Raw genomic sequence first — 27,267 nt, forward strand, 5'->3', positions numbered from 1 at the left:
GTAACGTTCCACAGCACCTGCCCAATTCTTTTTTCATTGGGAAAGAACGAGGTACCTGTTTTTATGCTGGGCAGCCCCGTAGGTGCTATAAATGTGGAGCAAGTAACCATTTGGCCAGGTCATGTGCAGTCCTGAGGTGCGCCCTATGTAATGCAATTGGTCATGTTGCAGATGCATGTGTAAATGTCAGGTGCAATCTCTGTAATCGAATGGGACACGTGCATAGGAGTTGCCCTGAGGCCTACCATAATATAGTCACCCTTTTCCCAGAGATTGACAAGGAGATGAGGAAGGATTTTGTAACACCAGAAAGAGAGACCAGTGAGGAAAGTGAAACAGAAGTGAGGGACTCACAGAGTAGTACTGTTCCAAAGAAACCTGTGGAGAAAACAGTGAGAACAAACAGAAAGGAGAACCCAAAACCAGACAGAAAGGAGAACCCAAAACCAGACAGAAAGGAAAACCCAAAACCAGTCAGAGAGATAAGTGGGAAAGCAGTAAGAACAAGCAGAAAGGAGAACCCAAAACCAGTCAGAGAGATAAGTGGGAAAGCAGTGAGAAGCAATACCAACAAGGAAGGTAAAAAGGATGAGAATGGCTGGCAGACAGTCAACACAAAAATAAAACCAAAATGCAGGCTGACTTGTTAGACCCAGGGGAAGGTTCTGCTACGTCATTCTTAATTACACCAAAAACAAATTTGTGGTTTTGGAGAAGGAGTCTGAGACCTGGGGAGACAGAGCTGAAAGAGAGTAGCAGGAGGAACTACAGAAAATAGAGAGAGAAGAAGAGAGCGAACTAGAACAGGGAAATACAGAAGAAATGGAAATCCAACTCCCTTTAAAAAAAAGAGGAAGGGAAGGGAGTGACCAGACTGTCAGGAAGAAAGGTGTAGGTGCAAAACATTCCAGTGATCAGGACGGAGAGAGTGTTTGTCTTGAGGATGGAATGAGATCTCGCTGTGGTCCTCAAGTCAAGCGATATGGGGAGGAGGCTGTAGGTTTGGGTAAGAAAAAACATCCTCACAAGCATTCATGATGGTGCAGCCTACAATAAGATTCTTGACCTCTAATGTTTGCAGTGTGAGATTGCCTCGTACAAGATTCATGGCATTCGAAAGTTTAGCAAACTCAGATGCTGAGGTTTTTTCCTTCAGGAAACCGACTCACTACCCAGGCAGATCTTAGAAAGGCAAGAGCTGATTGGCGACATGGGCCTTCCTTCTGGTCTATAGCAGAGGAACCATGTGGGGAGTAGCAATACTGTTTCGGGGTGGCCTCAATATTACAGTACACCGTTTGCTTGAGATCCAGGTGGGCCGTTGTTTGCTACTGGATGTCACAATAAGTGGAAGTCGTTTCCGTCTTATAAACATCTATGGGCCGCAGTCTATGGCAGCCAGGAGGGCCCTGCTAGTTGAAGTGAGACCTTTTCTGCACACTTCCCTTCCAGTCATCCTGGCTGGTGATTTCAACCAGGTCCTTGGACCAGGAGATCGTTCTGGTAAAATGAGAAAATCAGAAAGTTATTATTTAAACATGCTTATTCAGCAGGCTGGTCTGGTTGATGTTGCAACCTGGGGTGGCCGGAAGGCGTCACATACCTATAGATGTGCAGAAAGAAGCAGCCGTCTAGATATGGCTTTTGTCAGGGATGGTGAGGAGTTCACTAATGTGAAGGAAGTTGGGGTCGAGTACTCTGATCACTTGACACTCTCTTTCACAGTGGGATCCTCATCTATTCCAGTGAAGGGTAAGGGTCTGTGGCGGCTGAGTGTGGATTCCCTGGAGGGTGAGTCAGTTCAACAGTCTTTTGAGGCTCTTCTTTGCCACCAGCTCGATAGAGTCGATTTTACAACTCTGTGTCATCATGGTGGGAGGATGCCAAATTCTCATTCCGGACCTTCTTCCGTAAGCTATCTGTACGTAGGGAGGGAAATAGTATAAGAAGTACCTGACTCTTTTAAAGAAGTTGGAGTCCTCTATTTCGGATGGGGTGGAGGGGTCAAAAATTGCCCAGCTGAAGGCCCAGATCAGAGAATGTCAGTACAGCCGGTACAAATCTCTTGTGCAGGAAAGGGATTATGGAGTTTTCACTCACCGGACCCCTTTTTAAACTGCAAAGAGAATGTTGGGCGAAAACTTGTCACCAGTCTGATCAATCCCAAGGGTGAGTTACAAACATCAAGGGAGGGCATCCTTGGGATTGTGAAAGACTTCTACGTTCTCTGTTCCGGGCTAAGGCTTTGGATAAGGGGAGGACTTCATCCTTCCTGGAGGCAACCCCAGGGCCTGATGTAACTAATTTGGACTTTGAGCCTTTGACAGCTGAGATCACGGAGGATGAAGTCAAAGCTGCCATCGACTGCCTCGCCAAAAAGAAGGCTCCAGGACCAGACGGCCTTACAGCCGAATTTTATAAGAAGTTTAAAGATCAGCTGGCTCCGGTTCTCGTAGAGGTTTTTAGAGACTGCCTGGAAGGGGTATCTTACCCCCCTCTATGAGAGAATCTTCCTTGATCCTGCTGTCAAAAGGTAAGGATCCAAAGCATGTTGAGAATTGGAGGCCAATTGCCCTTCTCAACACTGATAGGAAGCTTCTCGCACGGATACTTTTTACTAGATTGAGTTCATTTTCAGGCACTTTATTATCTCCTGTCCAGTTCTGCACGGTGAAAGGGCGGAGCATCTTTGGGGCGATCTTTACTATTAGGGAAGCCTTGGAGCAATGCAAAGTCCAAAATACTGGGTGTTACTTTCTAACTCTGGACCAGGCTAAGGCCTTTGATCGAGTGGATCATGAGTATCTGTGGGCCGTTTTGGCAAAGTATGGCATCCCGGGAACATTCATTAGATGGCTCTCAGCTTTGTACAAAGGGGCAGTAAGCTTTCCACTTATCAATGGGTGGCGCGGTGAAAACTTTGAGGTTGGGGCCGGGTAAGACAGGGGTGTCCCTTAAGCCCTCTGCTGTATGTTTTTGCGATCGATCCTTTTCTAAGGCGTTTGCAGGTGAGTGGAATTAAGGTCTCTCTGTTCCCCGTAGCCAGCCCCTCAGGTCGGTAGCCTATGCGGATGATGTCACGGTAGCAGTCTCTTGTCCGGAAGATGCGAGAGTGCTGTCCGAGAAAATCAGAAGTTACTCAGAGGCCTCCGGTCTCTGGTCAACATGGATAAGTCTCAAGCTTTTTGGTCATTAGACGAGGAGCCGGCTTTTCCACTCCAGGAATTTTCAACAGCCCAAACTCAGATTAGAATTTGGAATCAAATTTGGGAAGGGAGATGATGGTAGGCAAAACTGGGAAGAAAAGTTGGATGCCGGAAATGCAAAGGTACAGCGATGGAAGGGATGGAAGCTGTCCTACAGAGAAAGGGTGAAGCTCGTGAAGACTTACCTGGTCCCTATCTTTTTGTTTGTTTCCTACGTGTATCCGCTGCCAGAAGCTCTCTATGCTCGGATCCAAAGCCTGTTCTTCCAGTTAATCTGGGGGAACAGGCTGAATCCTGTAAAAAGGGGTATTACTTACCTGCAGAGGAAAGACGGAGGATTGGGCATGTTATGTCCAGTGGCTTTCTTTGGATCCATTTTCTTGAAGTTTAACTTTGGGAGCCTGGGCCAAAGAACTGATTCCCTGTGGGAATGTTGCATCAAGAATTGGGCATTGCCTCTGGTAGGAGATGGCTGCTTGGCGATAGTGTGAAGCAGGTCCGAGTGCGCGGGAATTGTCTCCCACTGCATATTCGACTCGGGCTAAAACTTTTGAGAAAGTGGGACATTAGAATTGGGGAACTGAGTTCTGTTACAAGGAGACAAATTTATCAGAGGATCCTATTGAGCTACTTTGTTGTCCCCATGGCCTTGAAGGACTGTGTGGGGGATGTCCTTTCTCAGAGCCTGCGGTGGCTCAATGACAGAAGGGTGCCCCCAAAGTATTTTGATCTGAACTGGCTGGCTCTTCAGGGAAGACTTTTGTCCGAGGCAATGTGAGCTTTTTGAACATCACAGAGAGGGAGTGCCCATGGGGCTGTTCCACTAATGAGACCCTAGAACATTTTCTTGTGGATTGTCCTGTGACAAAAGTTTTAAAACATCGGCTGGCAGAGGCTCTCAACGTGCCCCACATCAAACACCTGTCCTATGCTGATACGGCCTATTGTGTTCTGTCTGTCCCACCTCCCCTGGATAGAGGGACAGTGTATCTAATAATATCGGTGATGAGGTACCACCTATGGCAGTTCCGCTGCAGAAGGTCCATTAGCCATGAGAATGTTGTTATAGACCAAATAGTGAAGTCTGTGGTGGCTGATTTGGGTTTCCTGAGGGAAAGAGAGGTTAAACAAAGCTGTCTGAATGCATCCAAATGGAGAGGTGTGAAACTGTGACGTATACTGATGTATTTATGATACTAATGCCTGTGATGTCTGACATGTTTCTCTTTCAAACAGACAATGTGATAACACCAGCTCATGTTTTTCAGTGGAAAAGTTCTGCAAGCTCTTTGGCTCAGCAATATATATGTCCTGAGTTGGGGGGGTGTATGTGGGAAGGGTGGTGTGATGGCCCACTAATAGAAAGACAGACTTTGGACTTTGTGGCCGGGTTTGTGGTGGTGAAGGTGGTGGTTGGGGAGGGAGGAAAACCTTTTTCATGGACAAAGGGAAAGACTTTGCCAAGTTTGTTTTGGGAATTATGGACAGAGGAAGGACTCCAAGAGGGTTTGGTGGTGGGAGATACTGCTGAGCCAAGCCAAAGATTCATGGACTATATTTTGCTTATTTGGTGGCAAATAGTTTAAAATCAGTTTTGATTTAGCTGAGCTGATGATTATTGTAAATTGATAAGTTTTTACAAAATAAAAAAAAATTCCTATCTGATCCCCATTGGAAGCAGCCCTGGACACCAGTCCCGGTGGGCCCCGGGCCCCCCAGTCCGACCCTGCCCACTATATGAAGCCATTAGCAGTAAATAAATTAGAAATATATAAAAAAATATATATATATATTAATGTATATATACACAAACAATTTGGAAGATGTCAGTGGAATGGTTAATACATAGGGAACACAAACTACTCAATTTTTACAGCATAATTCATGTCATTTTTGCAACATTAAAGACAAACGAGAAGATCCACTCAAAGCTTCATGTTCTCTAAGTTAAACATCTTTCCCTGTGATAGAGACAACGGCTCTTGAGGAGATTTATACATTCGCAGAATATCTAGGATTATTTGTGGCGTTTGATGATCAATTAATCAGATGTTTCGCCGTTGTCTTTGTTGATTTGAAAAATCAATTACAGAATGTGGAATTTCAATTAGTATCACCATTCTCCTGTTTTTTTATATTTAAAAAACCCATCTTGTTGGCGAAGACTTCAGGGACGGGAGATGAAAAATGGGGGGGGGATGATTAGTTAGAATATATGCATGGGCACATGTGATTTAGGGACTTGACAGCAGACTTGATGATAAAAAATTAATAATTGGGAACTGTCAGGACTAGGGGAGGGAAAACTTCTGGAAAATTCTTTCAGCATTTTGGTAATGAGTAATAAGAAATATGCTGAGAAACATTGGGGTGAAGAACAGAGGTCATGTGGTATTTAGGGGTCTCTGCACCCCTAAAGGAAGCTCTTATATTCTTTGTAGGAGGGACAGGGTGCCTGTAACTCAAGCAGTGGGTGAACCAAATGTATCCAGACCCCTGATCGAGTTCCCAAACCAAGGGGGTTAATATGAAGTTGCCCCTCCCTTTGCTGCTTTAACTGCTCTGGTGCTTCTGGGAAGGTCCCCACTAGATGTTGGAACATTGTTGCTGGGAGTTGCTTCTATTCACGCACAAGAGCATTAGTGAGGTTGGGCACTGATGTTGGGGATCAGACTTACATTTGGGGTTCCAATTCATCCCACAGGGGTTCAGTTGGGGTGCCCCTCCTTTTGGTGCTATAACTGCCTCTGTGCTTCTGGGAAGGTTCCCACTAGATGTTGAAACATTGTTACTGGGAGTTGTTGCTGGGAGTTGCTTCCATTCAGCCACAAGAGCATTAGTGAGGTTGGGCACTGATGGTGGGGATCAGGCTCACAGTCAGGGTTCCAATTCATTCAGTTGGGTTTTGGTCTCTGTGCAGTCAGGTTCTTCCCATTTCAGCAAACCCAATCAGTGTGGACTGGGCTCTCTGTATGGGGCATTATTAGGCTGGAACAGGAAAGGGCCTTATTGATCCGGAATTCAGATATTTTTGCCTGTGCAATGCACCATTGTGAATGAACTTTTGCCCTTCTCCATTGCATTAGAAAATGAGAACTTTTTGGGAATAAACACAGATATTATCAATTTAAATCTATTTTATGAATCATCACAGAGTGAAAGACTATAGCGACTCCGCTCCGATAAAACTCCTCCATATATTTTGAATATTAAAGTATTTTTATCGTTCCAGATCTTTCATGGCGGCTGTAAAACCGCACTGAGCACCTTGTGACTTTCCAAAACTGCTTGACATTCCGAATCCGACAGACATTCTCACCCGTCTCACTGCCGCCGCGTAAAATCTCCCCGAAGCGAAATATCTTAGGGTAAAACTAAGCAAGGCGAACATCTGACATGCCGCCATTATTTCCCCTCGGAGACAGCTCATTTAGCTTTGCGGGTCTCTTGGTTCTGAAAGATCGTCTGACAAAAGTCTAAGCGAGATGGGAGTTTCAGATGTTTCCTGAAATACTGTACATCTTATGAAACTCTGTTGTTCACATTAACTCATCCAACCGTTTGGATCTGAATGGCCCCATCAAGAATGAAAGACAGGGCAATTAACAGTAACGCTCAGCAACATATTAATGGGGAATCTCTTATTGAATTAAAAGGCAACAAACTGCAACTTGGAAACGTTGGATCCTCGTGTGTCAGATGCAGGTGGCAGAATTTGTTGGCAACATATTTACTGTAGATGCTTTCCGTTTCATTTCTTTAAACTTGTTGCTGTGTTTTTCCTCTTCTTGGCTTTTATTTTTTTCTCAGTTATTTAAAAGATCGACGTGATAACTGTAAAGGGGAAATAAAGAGTGGCAGGAAAGAGGATTTAAAGGAGAACTAAAGCCTTAAGCTTTAATATGCAGAACTTACTGTAAAAGCCAAGAGGTTCTGCAGCCCTATACCAATCATGATACATCTGTCCACAGCAGTAGCCCATCTTGGATCTTATTAGGCATCTTTGTGTGTCAGTGGCACCGCACATGCTCAGTGAGCTTCTGTTGTGAAGCTAAGCTTAGGAAGCGTGGGGAATCATCAAACCATTAGCAGAAAGTGAAGTCACATCTGTCATAGAAGCTGATACTACAAGGCTGATTATGAATCAATTCTGATGCAGACTGCACTCATTTCTATAATGCCATGTAGTATGACTGTATAGTGTGAGTTGGTCCCTAAGTGACCTGTTGACTATTCAAGATAGAGACCCCAGCGAAGCTTGCCAAATAGATTTTACAGGGCTGAATGTAAATAAACCACAAAACCTCTGAGGTTTACTAATCACATTTTCGTGGTTGTAAAATCGGATTTACTGTTCACATTTGCTTTTAGATAAGAATCTCAGAATAAACCAAATAACCAGGAAGCTGGAAATGACTTGCATCAGCTAATTACACACAGGGTAAAATAATATAATTAAACACATGAATCAAGTTTACAAAACTTGTTGTTGGTTGAAAGGAGGTTAATTGTGGCACTCACTCCTGAACCTCAGAGTATAATAATGAATTGTGCTTAGTACAGGGGAATACCTTTGCTGCCATAGTTTTATGGGATCTCTCTGTACAGACTATGAACAAATTTAGGGGCTGTTCCTGCTGAATTGTGCTTAGTACAGGGGAATACCTATGCTGCCATAGTTTTATGGGATCTCTCTGTACAGACTATGAGCAAATTTAGGGGGCTGTTCCTGCTGAATTGTGCTTAGTACAGAGGAATACCTATGCTGCCATAGTTTTATGGGATCTCTCTGTACAGACTATGAGCAAACTTAGGGGCTGTTTCCCCTAAGGTCAAGAAAGGTCCTCTATGCAGGACCGAAACATTGACTTACACCATTAAAGCTTTGCATATAAACTAAGTCCCATGAGTTCTCCGTGTTCTTTATGTTGATATTACTTTTTGCGGCAGCGCCTGGGCTTTTCTGCCTTTTTCTAGGGATGAGTGTGCTGCTCTTCAGACTCTATATATGTGTAGAAAATTAAGGTATACTTCCCCTTTAAGAAGTAAATTCACATAGGAAACAACATTCTAGATATGAAACATTATCTGACAATTTGGATAACACTATATATATATATATATAGGCCGAAACGTTAGTCTTTTATAATAAACCATTTTTGATTTTTAAGACCTGAGAGTGCGGACCTTCTTTGTTGAATTGTAATTCTAAATATTTTGGACACTGCACCCAGGCACGCTTATACCTTGTTACGTGAGTGCTGACTTCTCCATGGATCGATATTTGATATTTACTAAGCCTGGCACCCGTGTTTATTTTTATTTTATTTTTTGACCTTTTATATATGAAAGCTGCTACCATGATTGGCGTTGCAAGGCCATGTTTGGGACTGACGTTTTTACCCCTTCTCTTTGAGGTCGATAATGGTCTGTATGCGGGGAAATAGTCGGAGCCGACAATGGCCGACTTTCTGGACGCTATGATGTATAAAACCCCCCTACAAGACTCCCTCTGCATTTAAAGATTACAAGAGGTAACCGCAGCAGATACACACAGCAGGAATATCTGGAACCGCAGACACGAGGACTCCAATTGACCCATGGACACAGTTCCGCATGACCCACTACAAAGATGGTGTTACAATTAGATTTACCGTACACATGGCGTCAGAAGCCATGAAAACTGCACCACAAGATACAGACTGACATGTCCCGCTACAGCGCTGCGTCCATACTATGGCGCGTGAGTATTCTAATACCTGGAGTCGGCGATTATTGGTGTCCTGGAGTGTGTTATATATACCGGGTCCCGGTTGTCCTGTGCGGGAGGGCCGCAGTTGACATCTGCTCCCCGGTCGAGATGCGGCGGTCGAATTCCGTGGTGCGGGTTGGATGGGGCGGTGCTGCCCTTACACTGCGGGAGGTCCACTCTTTACTCCGTGTGACGGGAGTCGATGAGTGTGTATTGTTTGATCTGCTAACATGTAATGAATCGATGTGTTAATATCCACCCTCGCAACAACTACAGTCTCGACGCCCACAAGTGCAAGCCATTAACTACAATAACCCAGATGAAAATACTTATTTCTAACAGATGGTTGTTTGATTATATGAACTTTTGGACTGAATAATATGTCCCACAAATTTTGGTGATTTTTTCACACAGTATGGTGTCTTTTTTTCATTTTTTCATTTTTATTGGATTTTTTATCTTTTGGATATTATTTTTATGTATTTTTGATGTATTTTGGATGCATTAGCTTTATTCTTTACACGTTTATAACTATTGAATATCTAACTAGACACACATCTAGTCTGCGTAACGCTATATTTTAAATTTGTATGCACATATTTAGTATATATGGCCGTTCATAAAATCTATGGGACAGTTTGGAAACAGGGGTAGTGGCCACACTAAGGGTTAATATCCCCAACACAAGGGGTTATATAACAGATACTGGTAGTCACATTATAGATGCACTACATACTTTTAACGATGGGAAAATGGTTATCTTATAGGCACCTACACTATATATTAACAATGGGTTAATTTTAAAAATACAATGACATACTGAAGTGAGAGGGCTTGTGCTACATTAATTAAGTTATAGTACGAACACCTGACCTGCTTGAGGGATTTCATTCATGTTCTAGACTTCATGTTTTAGATTCTATGTATCTATATTTTATTGCAATTGGGGGATCTTGAATAACAGACCTTTCACCTACACTCAGATTTTATACTTTGTAACATTAACAATACAGCCAGGTTGACTGTGCGTAGCATAACAAGAAGTTACAAACAATATTGTTACTTAGTATGGTTTTTATTTCCTTATTCAGTAGAATTGGGGTTTTTAATATACAAGTGTTTTGAATTTGAATGTGTTTTATATGTGTATTTTCACAACTCTAGTACTTGACGCTTAGTGATGATGATGATGATGATGAGAATGATGTCAGCTAATTAACCTTTCCCGCCAGCTAGGGTATTTAAAGCTTTCATTGTATACCGATCTGTACTTTGAGAAAGGCCTCGGAGAGGCCGAAACGTTAGTCTTTTATAATAAACCATTTTTGATTTTTAAGACCTGAGAGTGCGGACCTTCTTTGTTGAATTATATATATATATATATATATATATATATATATATATATATAATTAAACGAGGTGCATACACGGCAGCTGCATTTTAATTTATCTTAATTAGAATTTTATATTATTAGCAGAATGAGCTTTGCTCATTGGGTAATTGCATATAAAAGTCAATCATAAGATCCCTTGCTAATCGGAGATGCGAATGCACCAACAGAGAAACATCCCCCTTCATCACAGTGAAAAATAGTTTGGTGATACTGCTGTGGCCCCTGTTGTTCCTGCCGGGGGGCTGCAATCGATTGGCCAGCCTGTGTCGCACATTAACTGAGTTTACCGCACAGTCTCTTTGTTGCGCCAGCCAATCCAAGTAAGTGCATTTCCCAATCTCATTTAAAACTCTGCTAATTACATTAAGAGACACAAAGCCTGAATCACAAACAAGAAGTTAAAAGAGCGGATGGATTATAGATCGTCCCCTGGTCAACACACTGGAGCTAATAGCGGCACTAGGGAATTGATTGGCCAGTAGGAAAAACCTACACATATTGCTTTCCTGTTGTCTTACCCCCCCCCCCCCCGGGCTTCTGCTGCAGCACTCTCATGTTAAAGGTTTGTCAATGTTTTAATCTCTTTAATTCTCACCTCCTATTTATCCTACCCCAAGTTTCATTAACATATATAAGTATATATAGCCTACCATCCTCAGCTGCCTGTGGATAAATATACAAATAAACAGAGAAGGAATATACAAATATACAAATATACAGAGAAGGAATGTTCTGGGCACACAATAAGCTATACCCTCATACTGTACTGTCTAAGGGAATCAATATGGCACCTCCACCCATATGTATAAATACAAATATACAGAGAAGGAATGTTCTGGGCACACAAAAAGCTATACCCTCATACTGTACTGTCTAAGCCTTAGACAGTACAGTATGAGGGTATAGCTTATTGTGTGCCCAGAACATTCCTTCTCTGTATATTTGTATTTATACATATGGGTGGAGGTGCCATATTGATTCCCTTAGACTCTAAGGGAATCAACATGGCACCTCCTCCCATATGTATAAATAAAAATATACAGAGAAGGAATGTTCTGGGCACACAGTATGCTATACCTTATACAGCACTGTCTAAGGGAGTCAGTATATGGCACCTCCTACCCATATGTATAAATACAAATATACAGAGAAGAAATGTTCTGGGCACACAATTTTCATTTATGCACCCAAAGAGGCCCTTTAATGCTAGGGCCCAAGGCTAATATTCTAACTACCCTACCTTAAAACCAGTGTTGCCATATAATAAGAATCATCTGTGCGCTGTGGATCGATGGACGAATGGAAGAACATTACATTTAATAGACTCTTGGGACGGCAGATCCAATATAGAGAATAAAACCCATCTCTCTAACAACAAGGCTGATTAGGACTGGAGGTTTGGGACGAGCCGTCGAAGTGAAGCTCAATATGCATTTACTGTAAATGGGAAAGGAAAATCCATACATTTCACCTGCAGGACTTGAGAGAACGGACAGGAGCCGGTAACCCAGTTCAGAGAACTGCGCCTTGTCATTTTGTGATTGCGGGGGAGGGGGGATGTTCAATTTATTGGGAAAATTTATTTTCTCATTATTATCAAAGTCAAACCGTTATGAGGGTGCTTGGAAATATCCAGTCATCCCATAAAGAACCTCAAAAGTGGCAGTTTTGTTCCAAATAAATCCCAGTTAATTTTTTTCTCTTTGCATGCAGAAGCTTACTTCCTGTCAGTTGACTATCCACTTCCTTTCTGTCAATAAACAGCAGTATAGTTGTACTTTATGGCCGAGACTCCAACAATGCCTGTCTAGGGCAAGAAATCCTTACCCAGAGGAAGTAAAATGCTCATTGTTAGCAGAGCCCTACCAAGGATGGAATTGAAAGGGGGATCCCATTGTTTTTAGATATTAATTAGAGGAATCAATGAAGAACAGAAACCATACCAACCTCCGTTCCCCCGCAGATGAAGGGTACATCTTCCCAGCAATTTCAGGGGTCACCCTTTCTCTAATTTCCCCTCTGATCAAACTCATTTAGTTCATCCCCCCACTTTGCTCCAAACAGTTCCTTTCATAGAACTGGGCATCTTACGCTCCGTATCTTAATAGCATTTCACAATCCTGATATGATGCTGCTGAGCGAGCCGTATTATTACGTTAAGCTAAAAAAATATAAATGTGCATTCTCAAATTTATTTTTTTTAAATATATCCCCCCCCCCCCCGAGGCCTTGTTCCTGACGAGAAACTGGGTAGGAATGAAAAATATCATTAGTTTGTTAGATCTAAATTGTAAGCACCAGAATGAGTTTTCTGCCAAATATGAGCACCCTGCGGCTGCGTCCAGAATACTGTGCATCTGAGCATCGCTCTTCCAAAGAGCCATGACGTTCCATTAGATTAATAACTGAACCTCGTCTCTCCTTCCCCTGTACATTTACCCACTGCAACCACAATGTCTCCTCTGCTGTGAAAGAATAGTCTACACTTTTACATAATGAACATAAAGCTTCATAACTGTCTGTCCTACAGGGACCAATGAACAAATATAACTCATTTAATAGTAATGGTTTATATGCAGTACTGTGATAAGCGAAACAATATGGCAGCTCCTACCCATATGTATAAATACAAATATACAGAGAATGTTCAGGGAGTTCAATAATGTATCCCCCAATAGAGATTATTGCTACAACAAAACTATTTCAAGTGCATGCCTTTGTTCCAAACCATGTATTCCCTATCCCCAAGATCTCACGTCTACTAGGAATATAAGAAATATTACATCTCAGACTCAAATAAGAAGCCTAAAAGCTTTGTAAAGCTTTTTCATGTTAGTTAAATGGCATCAATCCATTAAAAGACATTACCAGCTACACACAACCTCCTTTACTCAATACTGTGTACAATGCCTTTTAGTTACTGGTAAATTAAGTAGTACCCAAATGTATTTTCAGTACCAAGACAGAAGTCAGTGCATTGAGATTATACTTCAGTACCAAGCAAAGCAGTGAGTATCCTGAAGGGGATTTCAGTACCATGGAGAGCAGCCAGTACACTGAGAAGCACATCAGCACCGAGGACAACAGAGAGCATCTTGAATGGCATTTCAGGAGAGCAGTATATATTCCACAAAAAATCAGGGCCGGATTGGCTGACTGGGATGGGTGGGCACCAGGTACCCCCATCACTATGCTTGGTACTTTTAGGTACCAGGGTGAGCAGCCTGTCTACTGAATAGCATTTCATTACCAAGACAGAAGGAACTTAAGATAAAATTTAAAAACCAGAGACAGCAACCAATACTGTAGACATGGGCATCTCCCTGCAAATAAATTAATATTTCAAGAGCAGTTCCATAATATACCCCAGCACCTTTTAGTTACAGTTCAAATTACCAGTACCCTAAATGGAGTTTTAGTACCAAGGAAAGCTGCCAATGCCTTGAAATAAAATTTCAATACCAAAAAATGTAGTCAGTATCCTGAATGTAATTTCAGTATCTGGGAAAGCAGCCACTATCTAGAACGGCATTCAGTACCACTATTACAATGGCATTCAGTACCAAGGAGAGCAGTCACTACTTAGAATGGCATTTCAGTAGCAAGGAAAGCAGTTAGTTTCCTGGAATGGCATTTTAACACCAAGGACAGATGCATTTATCCTTAAAACATTTCAGTACCATGGAGAGCAGCCAGTATCCAGAATGACATTTCAGTACTACAAGGAGCAGCCAGTATCCTGAATGACATCCTAAAGTACCATAGAGAGCAGAAAGTATCTAGAATAGCATTTCGATAAAATGGAGAGCATCCACTAGAATTATGTTTCAGTAGCAAGGAGAGCAGTCAGTATCCTGGAGACAGGAGCCACTATCCCGAATTGCATTTCAGTACCACAGGGAACAGCTAGTATCCTGAATAGCATTCCAGTACCACGGAGAGAAGCCAGTATTTCAAATGCATTTCAATACCATGGAGAGCAGCCAGTATCTCGAATAGCATTTCAGTAACATGGAGCGCAGTCAGTATCCTGAATGCATTTGAGTACCACGGAGAGCAGCCAGTATCCTAAATGATTTTGCTGTACCATGTAGAGTATTGTCAATAGAATTTTTGTACCAGAGAGATCAGCCAGTGTCCTGAATACAATTTCAGTACCGTAGACAGCAGTCAGTATGCGGAATGGTATTTTATTACCAAGGACAGCAAATAGTGGGATAACATGTCAGCACCTTGAACTCCAACCAGTGCTATAGAGACAGTCAAGTCCATGCAAAGCTGTGAATGTTTTAAAAAATAACCAGTGGCCCTGATTACCCTTACGACCTGATGAACTATACACAACACTGTATGGGGCAGATTTGGTGGAAAACACAATGGGAAAGGAAAGTTGCTCAATTTTGTCTCAGAGATGCTACCTATTCTGAATCAGCTGTATACACAGTATATATCACTCTGGGTGTGAGATACAGAGAGAGAGAGGCACTGGGGTAGATTTTTACTACATCCCCTTAAATGTTTTTGTAAGTTTCCTGTTTATTTGGTACACAAAATCACTAAAGGCACCCCCCGCCCCCCCCCCCGTGTTACCCTTTTTCTATCTAAATCTAAAGGAATGGCTGACGTGGGTGATGGAAGGAAAACAAAACAGGTCTTAATGTTCTGCTTCTGTTCCTGCCCAACTGTGTCAAAGATTTCTGCTGTGATCTCAGTATGGCCTCTAGAAATGATTGCACTGAAAATCAGCCATCTGCTTTCTGGGAGTTCTACCAACTAAGTAAGATGATGGTATGTTACTAGGAGTTTTACTGTGTATTTGTATGTATACCTATAGGTGGGAGATGCTGAATTTAAAAAGGGAACTGTCTGTTTTGCTTGAAGATCTATTTTATTTCACCAGATTTGCCCCTGTATCTAGAGCAGAGTTTACCCAACAAACATTTTATGCATCGTGTGCTTTGACCCAGTGGCAATACAATGTCAGAGGAGACACAGGTCAGAACATTGGGTACTGAACTTCTGTGTGTTCTGTTGAACCTAATCATAAACAAACTCTACAAAAGTATCATGTTGGGGCAGGTGAGGGATATTGCCCTGGGGTTAAAACTGAATTTGGATGGGTTCTGTGACCATATAAAGGCACAAGGCTGCAGGATGAGTTATATAGGGAACTCTGAGTATCACTCATGTATTATAAGGGATCATATACCCCCTACAGTAAATGATAAGGATATTAGAAGTCACTGAGGGGTTCTGTGACTATATAAAGGCACAAGGCTGCAGGCTGAGTTATACAGGGGACTCTGAGTATCACTCATGTATTATAAGAGATAATGTACCCCCTACTGTAAATGATAAGGATATTAGAAGTCACTGAGGGGTTCTGTGACCATATTAAGGCAGATGGCTGCAGGCTGAGTTATACAGGGAACTCTGAGTAGCACTCATGTATTATAAGGGATCATATACCCCCTACTGTAAATGATAAGGATATTAGAAGTCACTGAGGGTTCTGTGACCATATAAAGGCACAAGGCTGCAGGCTGAGTTATACAGGGGACTCTGAGTATCACTCATGTATTATAAGAGATAATGTACCCCCTACTGTAAATGATAAGGATATTAGAAGTCACTGAGGGGTTCTGTGACCATATAAAGGCACAAGGCTGCAGGCTGAGTTATACAGGGGACTCTGAGTATCACTCATGTATTATAAGAGATAATGTACCCCCTACTGTAAATGATAAGGATATTAGAAGTCACTGAGGGGTTCTGTGACCATATTAAAGCAGATGGCTGCAGGCTGAGTTATAGGGATGCACCGAATCCAGGATTCGTTTCGGGATTCTGCCTTTTTCAGCAGGATTCGGTCAAATCCTTCTGCTGGCCGAACCAAATCCAAATTTGCATATGCAAATTAGGGACAGGGAGGGAAATCGCGTGAAAAAATGTTTTCCCCTTCCCACCCCTAATTTGCATATGCACATTAGGATTCGGATTCGGTCTAATCTTTCACGAAGGATTCGGGGGGTTCGGCCAAATCCAAAATAGTGGATTCGGTATCACTCATGTATTATAAGCGATGATGTACCTCCTACTGTAAATGATAAGAAGTTACTGAGGGGTTCTGTGACCATATTAAGACTTGAGGCTGCTGTCTTTATACATATAAAATAGGGGCCCTGTTGCCAATATTTTTTTAAAAATATTTTTTGGGGCCCCAATTTTTTTTTACTTGTAAGGGGGCCCTGGTGCCAATGTTTTTTTAAAAAAAAAAATGTCGGGGGGCCCAATTTTTTTTCCCTTGTAAGGGGGGCCCTGGCGCCAATGTTTTTTTAAAAATATTTTTTGGGGCCCCAATTTTTTTCACTTGTAAGGGGAGCCCTGGCACCAGTGCTTTTTTAAAAAAAACCTTTATGGGGGGCCCTTGCGCCAATGTTTTTTTTTTAAACTTATAAGGGGGCCCTGACCATCAATAGCTTTTCATAGCTTGTGTGTGTGGGGGATAACTGTGATGTGGAGTGGACGGGGTCTCGGCGGGGCTTGGTCACCAGGCTGGGCGGGGCCCCAAAAATATTGTTGTATGGGGCCCCGTGATTTCTAATGGCGGCCCTGACTGTATGCATTCCTGTCAGTAAAGCTGGGGGCACTCCATTGCTCAGTAAATATCAAGGTGCTTATCTTTGTGTCTGCTTTTTTGCACATTGTCTCTTATTGACCCACCCATAATGAATTAAGCTTACATTCTTTCTCAGAGACATTAATTGTGCAAGCTGGAAATGTCCGGTCCTGAAGCCTGTCATCCGCCCCCGGCTTTCCATACAAAAATACGAGGTGAAAATAAATCACTCATAGAAACTAGAGGTGAAGTGGAATGAAAATCAGGTTTCTAAAGTCTTCACAAGAGCTCTTCTCTCTAATGATTAGAGGACTGAGTGCTGGCTTTGTGAATGGTGTTTTCTCTGCTCAGCATTGGCTTTTAGTGAAGTGTTTCACTATTCTTTAACAATACATCCTTCAAAATAGCCAGTTGCACTTTTAAGCAATGTATCATAGAACCGACCACATCATACAGTAGATCTCAACTAAGGGGGCTGTTACTGCTGAATTGTGCTTAGTACAGGGAATACCTATGCTGCCATAGTTTTATGGGATCTCTCTCTGTACAGCCTATGAAAAATTTAGGGGGCTGTTCCTGCTGAATTGTGCTTAGTACAGCGGAATACCTATACTGCCATTGAACAGGGCGTGGATGACCAAAAATCACCAGGAAATTGTCATGACAGGCAGCCATTCAAGACTAAGCAGATATTTTAATCAGACAAACATATAGTGGGAGAAACCAAAGATTATTGTCCGTTTTATTCTGACAAAGGGCAGTAAGAAGGGACCAGACCTACCCCGGCAGACTGTCCCATTTCCGACATATCCCGGCTTACAGGTACAACTGTGCCCTCGAACTGAATTTGTGCAGATGGCATTCTCATCGCAGCTGCTCTCTCCTCCACCACATTCATCGTGTTCTGTAAGGGGACAAGAGAAAGAGCTGAAGGTTACAAAGTTGACCAGAACTTGACAAACTGGCACTCTGGGCAGCTAAGTGGCAAATGAGATTCAATGTTGATAAATGTAAAGTCATGCACCTGGGATGTAAAAATATCCAAGCCACTTATACCCTTAATGGGACTGCACTAGACAAATCCCTTATGGAAAATGACCTTGGAGTCCTTGTAGATAAAAAACTTGGCTGTAGCAAGCAATGCCAGTCAGCAGCATCAAGGGCAAATAAGTTCTTGAGATGTATTAAATGGGGCATTAATTCACTGGAGGAGGGGGGACATTCTTCCACTTTATAGAGCACTGGTAAGGCCCCATCTAGAATATGCCGTACAGTTTTGGTCCCCATCACTCAAACAGGACATTATTGTATTAGAGAGGGTACAGAGAAGGAAAACTAAGCTGGTAAAAGGTATGAAAAATCTTAGCTATTAGGAAAGACTGTCCAAATTGGGGATGTTCACACTGGGGAAGAGGCGTTTAAGGGGGGATATGATAACTATGTATAAATATATAAGGGGATCATATAATAATCTCTCTAATGCTTTATTTACCAGTAGGTCTTTCCAGCTGACACAGTCACCCATTCTGATTAGAAGAAAAGAGGTTCTGCCTAAATATTCAGAAGGGGTTTTTTACAGTGAGAGCTGTGAAGATGTGGAATTAGATAGCGTTAATAAGGGGTTGGATGGTGTTTAGCAAGTAAAGGAATGCAGGGTTATGGAAGATAGCTCATGGTACAAGTTGATAGATGACGCGATAGATGATTGATTCTTTAATTGATAGCTAAATAGCGAGAGATAGATGATAGATAGATAGATAGACCCGCCTCATGCGGCAGCACCCCCCTGGTTGCCAGGGGAGGCAAAAATGCGACGCGGACCGCCCAACCCCCTCCGGTGCTGAAGAGGTGAGCGGCAAAAGGAAGCCTTAGGCAGCAAAATGACCAGGATCACCCCTGGATAGATACTGTATATAATAGAGAGATAGATGATTGTTTGATTAATAGATAGATAGATAGATTGAGAGAGAGATAATACAGATATAGATAGAAAGATGAATTATTAATTGATAGATGATGATAGATAGATAGATAGATAGATAGATAGATAGATAGATAGATAGATATACAGATGATTGATCGATCTATATATAGATAGATCGATAGAGGGATGAATTATTGATTGATAGCTAGATAGATGACAGAAAGAGATACGCAGATGATTGGTTGATTGCTAGATGATAGATAGATAGATAGATAGATAGAATATTACTTTGTTTTTTATCATTAGTTATCATTTCTCTTTAATGACTGCAAAAAAAAGGGCAATCAGTTCTCTCACAGGCCTTTGAGATGAGCGAAGGGTAAATTACATGGGCTATCGTTTTCCTAGAATTTTCTGTTATAACAACTTTCTCCCAGATAATTGTTCGCCTCATTGTGGGAGAAAGTGAAACATCCCGTGCCGTAAACTTGTTAGCCGAGCAGCTCTGAGTAATTAGAGGGTTGACAGTCTGAGATAAAACACCCAGCGCTGCCCCCCATTAATGGCATATGGACTCTTGTGCAGTTTAGTGTTCATCAAAGGTTTTATGGCACCCCCCACTCCTCCACCCCAGAGTAGCTCTATGGCGGTAAATGAAAATGCGTTAATTTATTTCTTCTGAATAATATCTATTTACAGAAATGGCCACAATAACAATAAAACATGAACAAAGTTCTTTTATTCACAGGCAACTTTTATAGACTGAGAGAAAGAAAAAAAAAACCAACATAATTTTTTAGTAATTGCTCCTTTTCAGTGAGGAAATTATTCCCATATAATTCCGCCATCTCCCAAACATCAGATAATAAAAAACACAATTATTATAAAAAGAAATTTTTAGTAGAAAGTAAACATGAAGTTTGCATAGCTGAAATTCTTTCTTTGGCAAAGTCCTTGGAAAGGTTATGATGCACAACTGCCAACTGATAAAGTGGCCAATAAAAAGGTAAGACTCCGAATGCATTTTGCTCCCTCTCTTTATGAAACCATAAAATGCAAAGTTTGTTCAGCAGCGTATAAAAATGTCACAAGATAAAACTTGAGAATTTCAGCTTAAACATGATGAAACCAGCTCTTGTTTTTTTAAGAATTAACGCAAATTTGTTTTTAAAAATGTATAAAACATATTAATAGCATATTCATTTATATCAACATTTGAGTTTTGACCAAAATGCTTTGTTGCAAAAATCGCTAATTCTAATGTGAGTTTCCTGAAAGATGAATTTTGGAGATTTATTAAGGCCAATACGTTGAAAAGTTGAGTATATAAATGTAGTATGAAATAAGCTGTGAGTTCACAGAGAAGTCAACAGGAGTTGGATCAGCAAAATTCAAGCTATTTTTCAATAAAATTTTTCAAGATTAAGAAAAATTAGAGAAATATTTTTGAGAAATTTGACATTGAATTTAGATGTGATTTCATTGCATTCAAATAATTTTTTTTCACACAATCAAGTTTTTATCCATAAAACAATACGCATACATTCAATATTTTCATTTTTTTTTAAAAAAAAAAAAGAAATTCCCTTAATGTCATTTGTTTACAAAAATAGGAATTCAAACGGACAGCAGGAACATGTCACATAAAAATATAAAAATTTAGAAACAGATTTATTAAAAATCAAATTCTTGAGCAATTTAAAAAAACTTGAAATCTTGAATGTGTACTTATTTATTGAAAAAAACTCGAATTTCAAAACCTAGATTGTGAAAAAACAATAATCACATCCAAAGTCAATGCCATATTTCGCATTCATTTCGAAAACTCAAATGAAAAATTTGTTGAATTTTGCTTATACAATCCCTATTGACTTCTACATGAACTCACTAGGTTTAAGATGCTGAATTTTAATATTCAAGTTTTCAAAACATTGGCCTTTATAAAACTCCAAAACTTATAATGGGAAATAATAAATGGGAATCGGCAGCAGGAAAAAAGACAACTAGAAAACAGTGAAAAGAGAGAGAGTTTGCAGGCAGGTGGCCATAGATGCAAAGATCCGCTCGTTTGGCGATATTGCCAAACGAGCGGATCTTTCCCCGATATGCCATTAACAGGCATGGCTATATCGGGGGTAATCTGATTGTTCGGCCGAACGATCAGATTACGATGTGCCATGAGCTCCGGCGGGATCGGTCGGGTCAAAAGATGTTGGCACACGCCACACACGATCCGAAAATCGTACGAATCCTCGATTCGTACGATCCGATCTGTGTGTCTATGGCCACCTTAAGGACCTCCTTAAGAAGAACATCTGCTACCAGACTGAGGAACTCATTCAAAAGAAAAGCATCTTCTAGCAGGCTGAGGAACTTACTGTAGGTGGGAGCGGAACACTTACTAGCAGAAAAAAGGAGCTCCAGCTCTCAAGATGTAGTATAAGAAGAAGACAAGTCATAAGGAAAGCAGAAGGTCTCAGAAGGACCACTATAATACTCCAGAGGAACATCACTTGACCTAGTAAGGGGGAGCACCAATGAGTAGAGGACCAGATAAGGAGCAGGAACACTGAAGTGGAAATTCCAGAAACCACAACACCAAGGGTCTTATTTATCAAAATCCGAATTGTTCTGACTATTCAAATAAAAAAGGTCCGACCAAACTAGAAACCACGATTTGACCATACTGTATTTATTATTAAAAAAGCACGATTTAATCGGATCAGGGACAAACACGAAAAAATTGCAATTTGAAGTTGAATTGAAGCTTTTTTTGCATTCTTTTCCCAAATTGCTTGATCTTTTTTCAGGCTTTTCCCAAAAAAAAACGGATTTTTCAGATTTTTGCCCGAAAAGTTAATTCAATGCAGACTATAGAAACTTCCAAATAGGATGTGGACTTCTCCCGTTGACTTATATACAACCTTGCTAGGTATGAGATTTTCCGGATTTTCAGATTCTGATTTTTTCCATCCTCCGGGTATAATAAATCTCGAACAATTTGAGCTATTTTTTCCACTAAAAGTTCAGATTTTATAGAAAAAAAAACCTCAAATGTTTTGAATTTTTGGCATTTGGACTTTAATAAATAACCCCCTCAGTGATATATACTCCCATACGCTGGCATAAATGCCTAAACACACCGATATGCAAAAACATATTTGTTCCGCTAGAAGTGGAGTGGCATTTGAACAATACCGCTGATTCTTAGCCAAAAAAACAATTCCCAGTTGGCAAAACAGGATTCAGTGAGACTAATAATTACATGTAATCACAGGCTCTCATGTTAAATGGATAAGTTGATAGAACATTCAGAACAGAAATAAAAGATTGTTTAAGCTTTTTACGGGAGAAAATGGAAAATATGACAAGGGGCTCCCATATCATCAATATTAGGAACCAGCCAACCGTACAAACCCAATGATTGTTTACAAAATAGAACATTTTTTTTCTATCATGAGAAATAAAGGCCGTGATATGTAACCGGTGAAATTAGGTGTCCAGAGCAATTTGTCAGCTATTACCATGACTTGCGCCAGACTCACTAGGAATGGCTTCTGCTACAGATTACAAGGAAGAAAAAATATAACATGGAAACTCTCCTGCGAGAGCAAAACATCAGCTCCAGCATCTTTGCTGCGCAATGTAAATACAAAGAGGGATGTCCAGTATCAGCAATATAGAGAGGGACAGAAAGAAGAATGTGTCCAGCACACAAGGAATATCCAACGCCTAATATCAAATGTCACCTTAATATAGGCAGAGACGCACACTCAGATTCGGGGAGATTAGTCGCCCGGCGACAAATCCCCTCGTCTTCGGGACGACTAATCTCCCCGAGGAAACTTCAGACTTCGGAAAACGAATCGTTCTGAGTGCCATCCCGCTGGCGATTTAGTTTATATCCGGCGAGAGGCAGTACGGGGAGATAAGTCTCCCCGAAGAAGAGGCGATTTATCGCCAGGTGCCTAAATCCCCCAAATCTGCAAATGTCAGTTTTTTTAAAGTGAACCAAAAATAAACCCTGTATAATCCTGCCATAAAGCAGGACCAGACTGCTGCTTCCATTGGGGATCAGATAGGATCTATGCAGCCACTGGGACAGAATGCTCTGTTATACAGATAGCTAGAAGCTCAGCTGCCATAAAGCAGAGCAGGACTGCTGCTTCCAAAGGGGATCAGATAGGATCTGTGCAGCCACTGGGACAGAATGTTCTGCTATACAGGTAGCTAGAATCTCAGACATAAAATCACTAATGTTGTTGGACTACAGCTCTCAGCATGCTTAAACCATTGATAAAATGTTGGCATATATTGGGTAATATTAAATTAAAATTAAGTCTTGTAGCACAGCTAGCAAACTAGTTAATTTTCTGACATATTATTTGGTAACTCTGGCAAGAGCTGGGGTAGGTTTATCACTCCATTAAGTATAAGTCAAATAAATGAGGGGCACATTGAGTTAAAGGCAGCCAGAACAGGAGGGACAGTGCAGCCAAGGTCCAATCAGTCAAAGTAAGTGTGACATTGACCACTTATCTAGAGGATTTTGAGCTCAGACTTATGTTTATTTTCAGGAAACTTTACTTAAAACATATGCAGATGATGATTACAGGCAAACAACCCAAAAAATTGATTTACTTGGATGCAGGATCATACAGAATATTCCCCTAATTAATTTGGTTGACATTCTCTGCACTATTTTTCTTCCGAGCTGATCAGTCATATATAAGTCACATTAGTAAGGGCTTGTTTAGACAGACAACGTAACTGAGATATATATAGCTATAAGTCTAGAAAGAAGCCAGGAGCTGAACTGGTGCTATAAAGGGATTGGGCAGTTATTTAATGTTTGCTATATTTGCCAACAAACTTCTGTCTAATAAACAAAATATCAATTAAAGTAGAACTAAACCACAACAAAAAATTAGGTGACAAATGCTATTCCTTCAAGGGTTTAAAAGGAAAACATTACAGAAACAGTAAGAGTTTTCTCTCTCCATACACAAAAGAAATGGATAGAATTACCAATTAGTATTTGGACAACAAGTTATTTTAAGCAGAAACATTGCTATCTCATGTTTTTCATTAGCGCAAAGCCAACAACATTATCATCTCACCCCCCCCTCAAAAAAACAACACACAGAGACAAACACAAGGCGCCGAGACGCCCGGGATGCGATTGTTTTCACTTGTTTGGAGGATTCTGTTTACATTACAAGTTTCCCCCCCCCTGCCCTTCAAGTTACAGAAACATAAACACAGATTTATGGATTTTATCAACATGGGGAATTCTCACTTGGGTTTCAGAGCGGATGTGCAATAATTCATATTTTTTTGAGTCTATTTTTTTCTGCTGCAAGCAACTGACTCATGCTGCCAGTCCCACACCAATAGAGTAAAAACAGATGGTAACGCCAATGGATGTTGTGGGTGTATTAAAATTGTTAATCCAACCCACGTACTACAGTATCAGGGGTATGTTATAGCTGAAGTTGCAAACTCCATGAACTCCTCCTGTCCTCCAGGGTGTTCTAGACCCACACACTGTCTGAGTCAAAGACTCTGTGCTCCTCTCCTTGTAAGCTTCCATAAGAGTGTTCAATCCCCATTGACTGCTTGAGTGACTGCTTGACTCTCTACCTCTTCTACTGTAAGTTGCCATCAGAGTGTTCTAGTCCCACCCGCTGCTTGAGACTCCATGACATCCCCCTGTAATCCTCCATCAGAATCTTTTAACCCCGCCTACTGCTTGAGTCTTAAGACTCCATGACCTCCCCTATAATCCTCCATCAGTGTTCTAGCTCCACCCACTGCTCGAGGTACAGCCTCCCTGCCCCTTCCACTGTAAGCTTCCACCAGTGGTCTTGCCCTACCAACTGCTTGAGTTAAAGACTCTGTGCTCCTCCGTTTGTAAGCTGCCATCTAGCCCCACCCATTGCTTGAGTCTAAGACTCTATGACCTCCCCCTGTAATCCTCCATCAGAGTGCTGTAGTCCCACCCAGTGCTTGAGTCACAGACTCCATGATATCCCCCTGTAATCCTCCATCAAAGTGTTCTAGCCCCATCCACTGCTTGAGTTACAGACATCCTGCCCCTCCATCTGTAAGATGTCATCAGAGTGTTCTAGTCCCACCCACTGCTTGAGTCAAAGACTCCATGCTCATCCAGTTGTAAGCTTCCATCAGAGTGCTCTAGACCCACCCACTGCTCCCAGGACAGCATAGTTAACGACAAACGACTAAACTGAATGCCCTTGAGATAAGGGAAACATCAGGTAAATGGTGGGTTAGCTCTTTAGAATCCATGCTCTGCTTCCCATTATATCTATAGCTGTTCCAATGTCAGAACTGATTGTAGGGGCTGCACAAAGAGCACCAACTACAGAATGTAGCCTTGTGCGTGCTGCACTGCATTTTGCTTCCCAAACAAGGGGTCATGCCTAGCGCCGGTGAAGGGCATCCCATAGTCTGAATTTCAGAAATATTTGTTGTTGGATTGGGGGGCACTAAGGTATTTTGAACAGACAACGGACAATGTATTTGAGTTCCCGTGATAGATCATTGTATCCACATTAGGAATAAACATTTCAACGTCTTAAACCAAAGACATCCATTCTGACTAATTTATAGCGGCGCCAGGAGCCATTATAACAACAGCTGATCGTATTGAAATAACCCTGGGCCGGGGGGGTGGCATGCATGGCGGCTTTTTTCCCCTTGCACGGATGGTAAATTGGAGTCTGCTAGCAAGAGGCAGACAGGGCTGCACGGAGCATTTATAAACAACCTGCGATGCATTAATCACCCGGCTGCCAATGGGCTCGCTAATATTTAGAAGACTCGCCTGTTCCATATGGTAGATTTTTCATAACTTGACAAGTGCATTACCAGTGGTGTCTGAGAGCCACAGAGGCGCACGTGTGTCTCTAAATCAAACGTGAACCTCCAGGGAAATGCAGCCTATTTATAGGTCATGTTCAGGCTCCATTTAATATGCCATAGTCAGTATGGCACATGACAGCTCATTTACTGGGCAAGGGTCAAGTGCAAAAGGCATCTTTGTTACCCTTCTTAAAACCTCATTGCCTCCCAAATAAAACAGATACATGTGGGCAGAACAAGCGCATGGACTTAAAGTCCTCCTTGCAATTATTTCATGGGAACTTATGTACCTTAAATATTCTGCACTTGATCTGTACCTACAGTAAGGGAGCCCTATAAAGTAGGTGCCTTTTTGTACATTCCCTACTGACATCTACTGTAAGCAACTATTCATGGATCACACACCTTGCTCAGGGGATAGGCACCCGGAGGAGGTACTATACTTTCTAAAGAAGTCATTTGAAAGTGAGCCTGGACAGCTTGTTAGATTACAATGATATGGATAATGTAAGTCTTTGAATTGTAGGTTAACCTGTGGGATGGAAGGGCTGTGATTGGCACTGGGAAGAAGGGGGGTGGCAGGACTTCCTTTGTCCATGCCCCACCCCTCCCATGACATCAAAGTCCCCCCAGTCCACCAGAATTGGTTGGCCTTCCTCCAACTGCCTGCCATCTTTTACTTATATAACCTCCTGCCCTACCCTCTCAGGTGATGGGCCTTTCGGGTGCAGGTATATAAGTGATGATGGGAGAGCGGTTCAAGTTGGGCCTTGGTTGGAAGATAGCAGTTTAGGGTCAGACAACCAGTTGTCGACCCAAGCATTACTACCCCCCTCATTCTTCCCTCTGTAACCAGGAGATAACAAGTTCTCTATGATGAGTAAGATTCCTACAAGTCATTCATACAAGTGGTTGGTCAACCTGGGCCATCAATCAGTAATAATAGCTTCCTATGGAAGTGGGATTTTAAACCAAACCAATAAATATCATCTGGTTTCGCAATACATTGGCCAATACGCTCATAACTCAAGCTCATTATTATAATAAAGTGGGTTAAGCGAGGAGGGAGAATCTAGTTAAATGCCTTCACTTACTTCTATAAGTGCACAGGTGGATTTGTTTCCTATAAATCTACAGCAGGGACATTTTCGTAGGAGGTTCCCTTTTGTATTGATGACCTACAGTTATATTAATTGAGCTATTAAATTACTTGTTTCCTACATTAAAGGAGGTGTTTACCTAAATCAACCCCAACAAATATCTCAATAGCAAAAAAAAATACATCTCAATTGCCAAGTCAGGCCTCACTCCCAGGTTCCGCATGTCAACTCCAGCGTAAAAAAAGGGAATTAATTGGAGGATTGTACAGTTGAACCAGTCAAAATCCCGGGCAAAGGGAAAGGTGGAAATAATTTTAATATAAAACTGTGTCAAAAGCAAATTAAGAGGCTGAAATGCTTTACTCTACTTTTTAAAATTCTGCTTGA

The 27,267-nt window shown here is 41.5% G+C and overlaps 1 protein-coding gene across 5 annotated transcripts in view; it reads right to left on the reverse strand.

The window, feature by feature from the left end:
* Positions 1–27,267, reverse strand: part of nell1.S (neural EGFL like 1 S homeolog) — a 328,272-nt gene that overhangs the window by 82,719 nt on the left and 218,286 nt on the right. For 3 of the 5 annotated variants that reach the window (XM_041591298.1, XM_018260317.2, NM_001349444.1), the window contains 1 exon segment: positions 17,753–17,875. The exons of the other annotated variants lie outside the window; for them this stretch is intronic. In XM_041591298.1, the coding sequence (XP_041447232.1) occupies positions 17,753–17,875 (123 nt within the window). 5 annotated transcript variants of the gene reach the window in all.

The sequence above is a fragment of the Xenopus laevis genome, chromosome 4S (genome assembly GCF_017654675.1).
Source record: "Xenopus laevis strain J_2021 chromosome 4S, Xenopus_laevis_v10.1, whole genome shotgun sequence".
NCBI lineage: Eukaryota > Metazoa > Chordata > Amphibia > Anura > Pipidae > Xenopus > Xenopus laevis.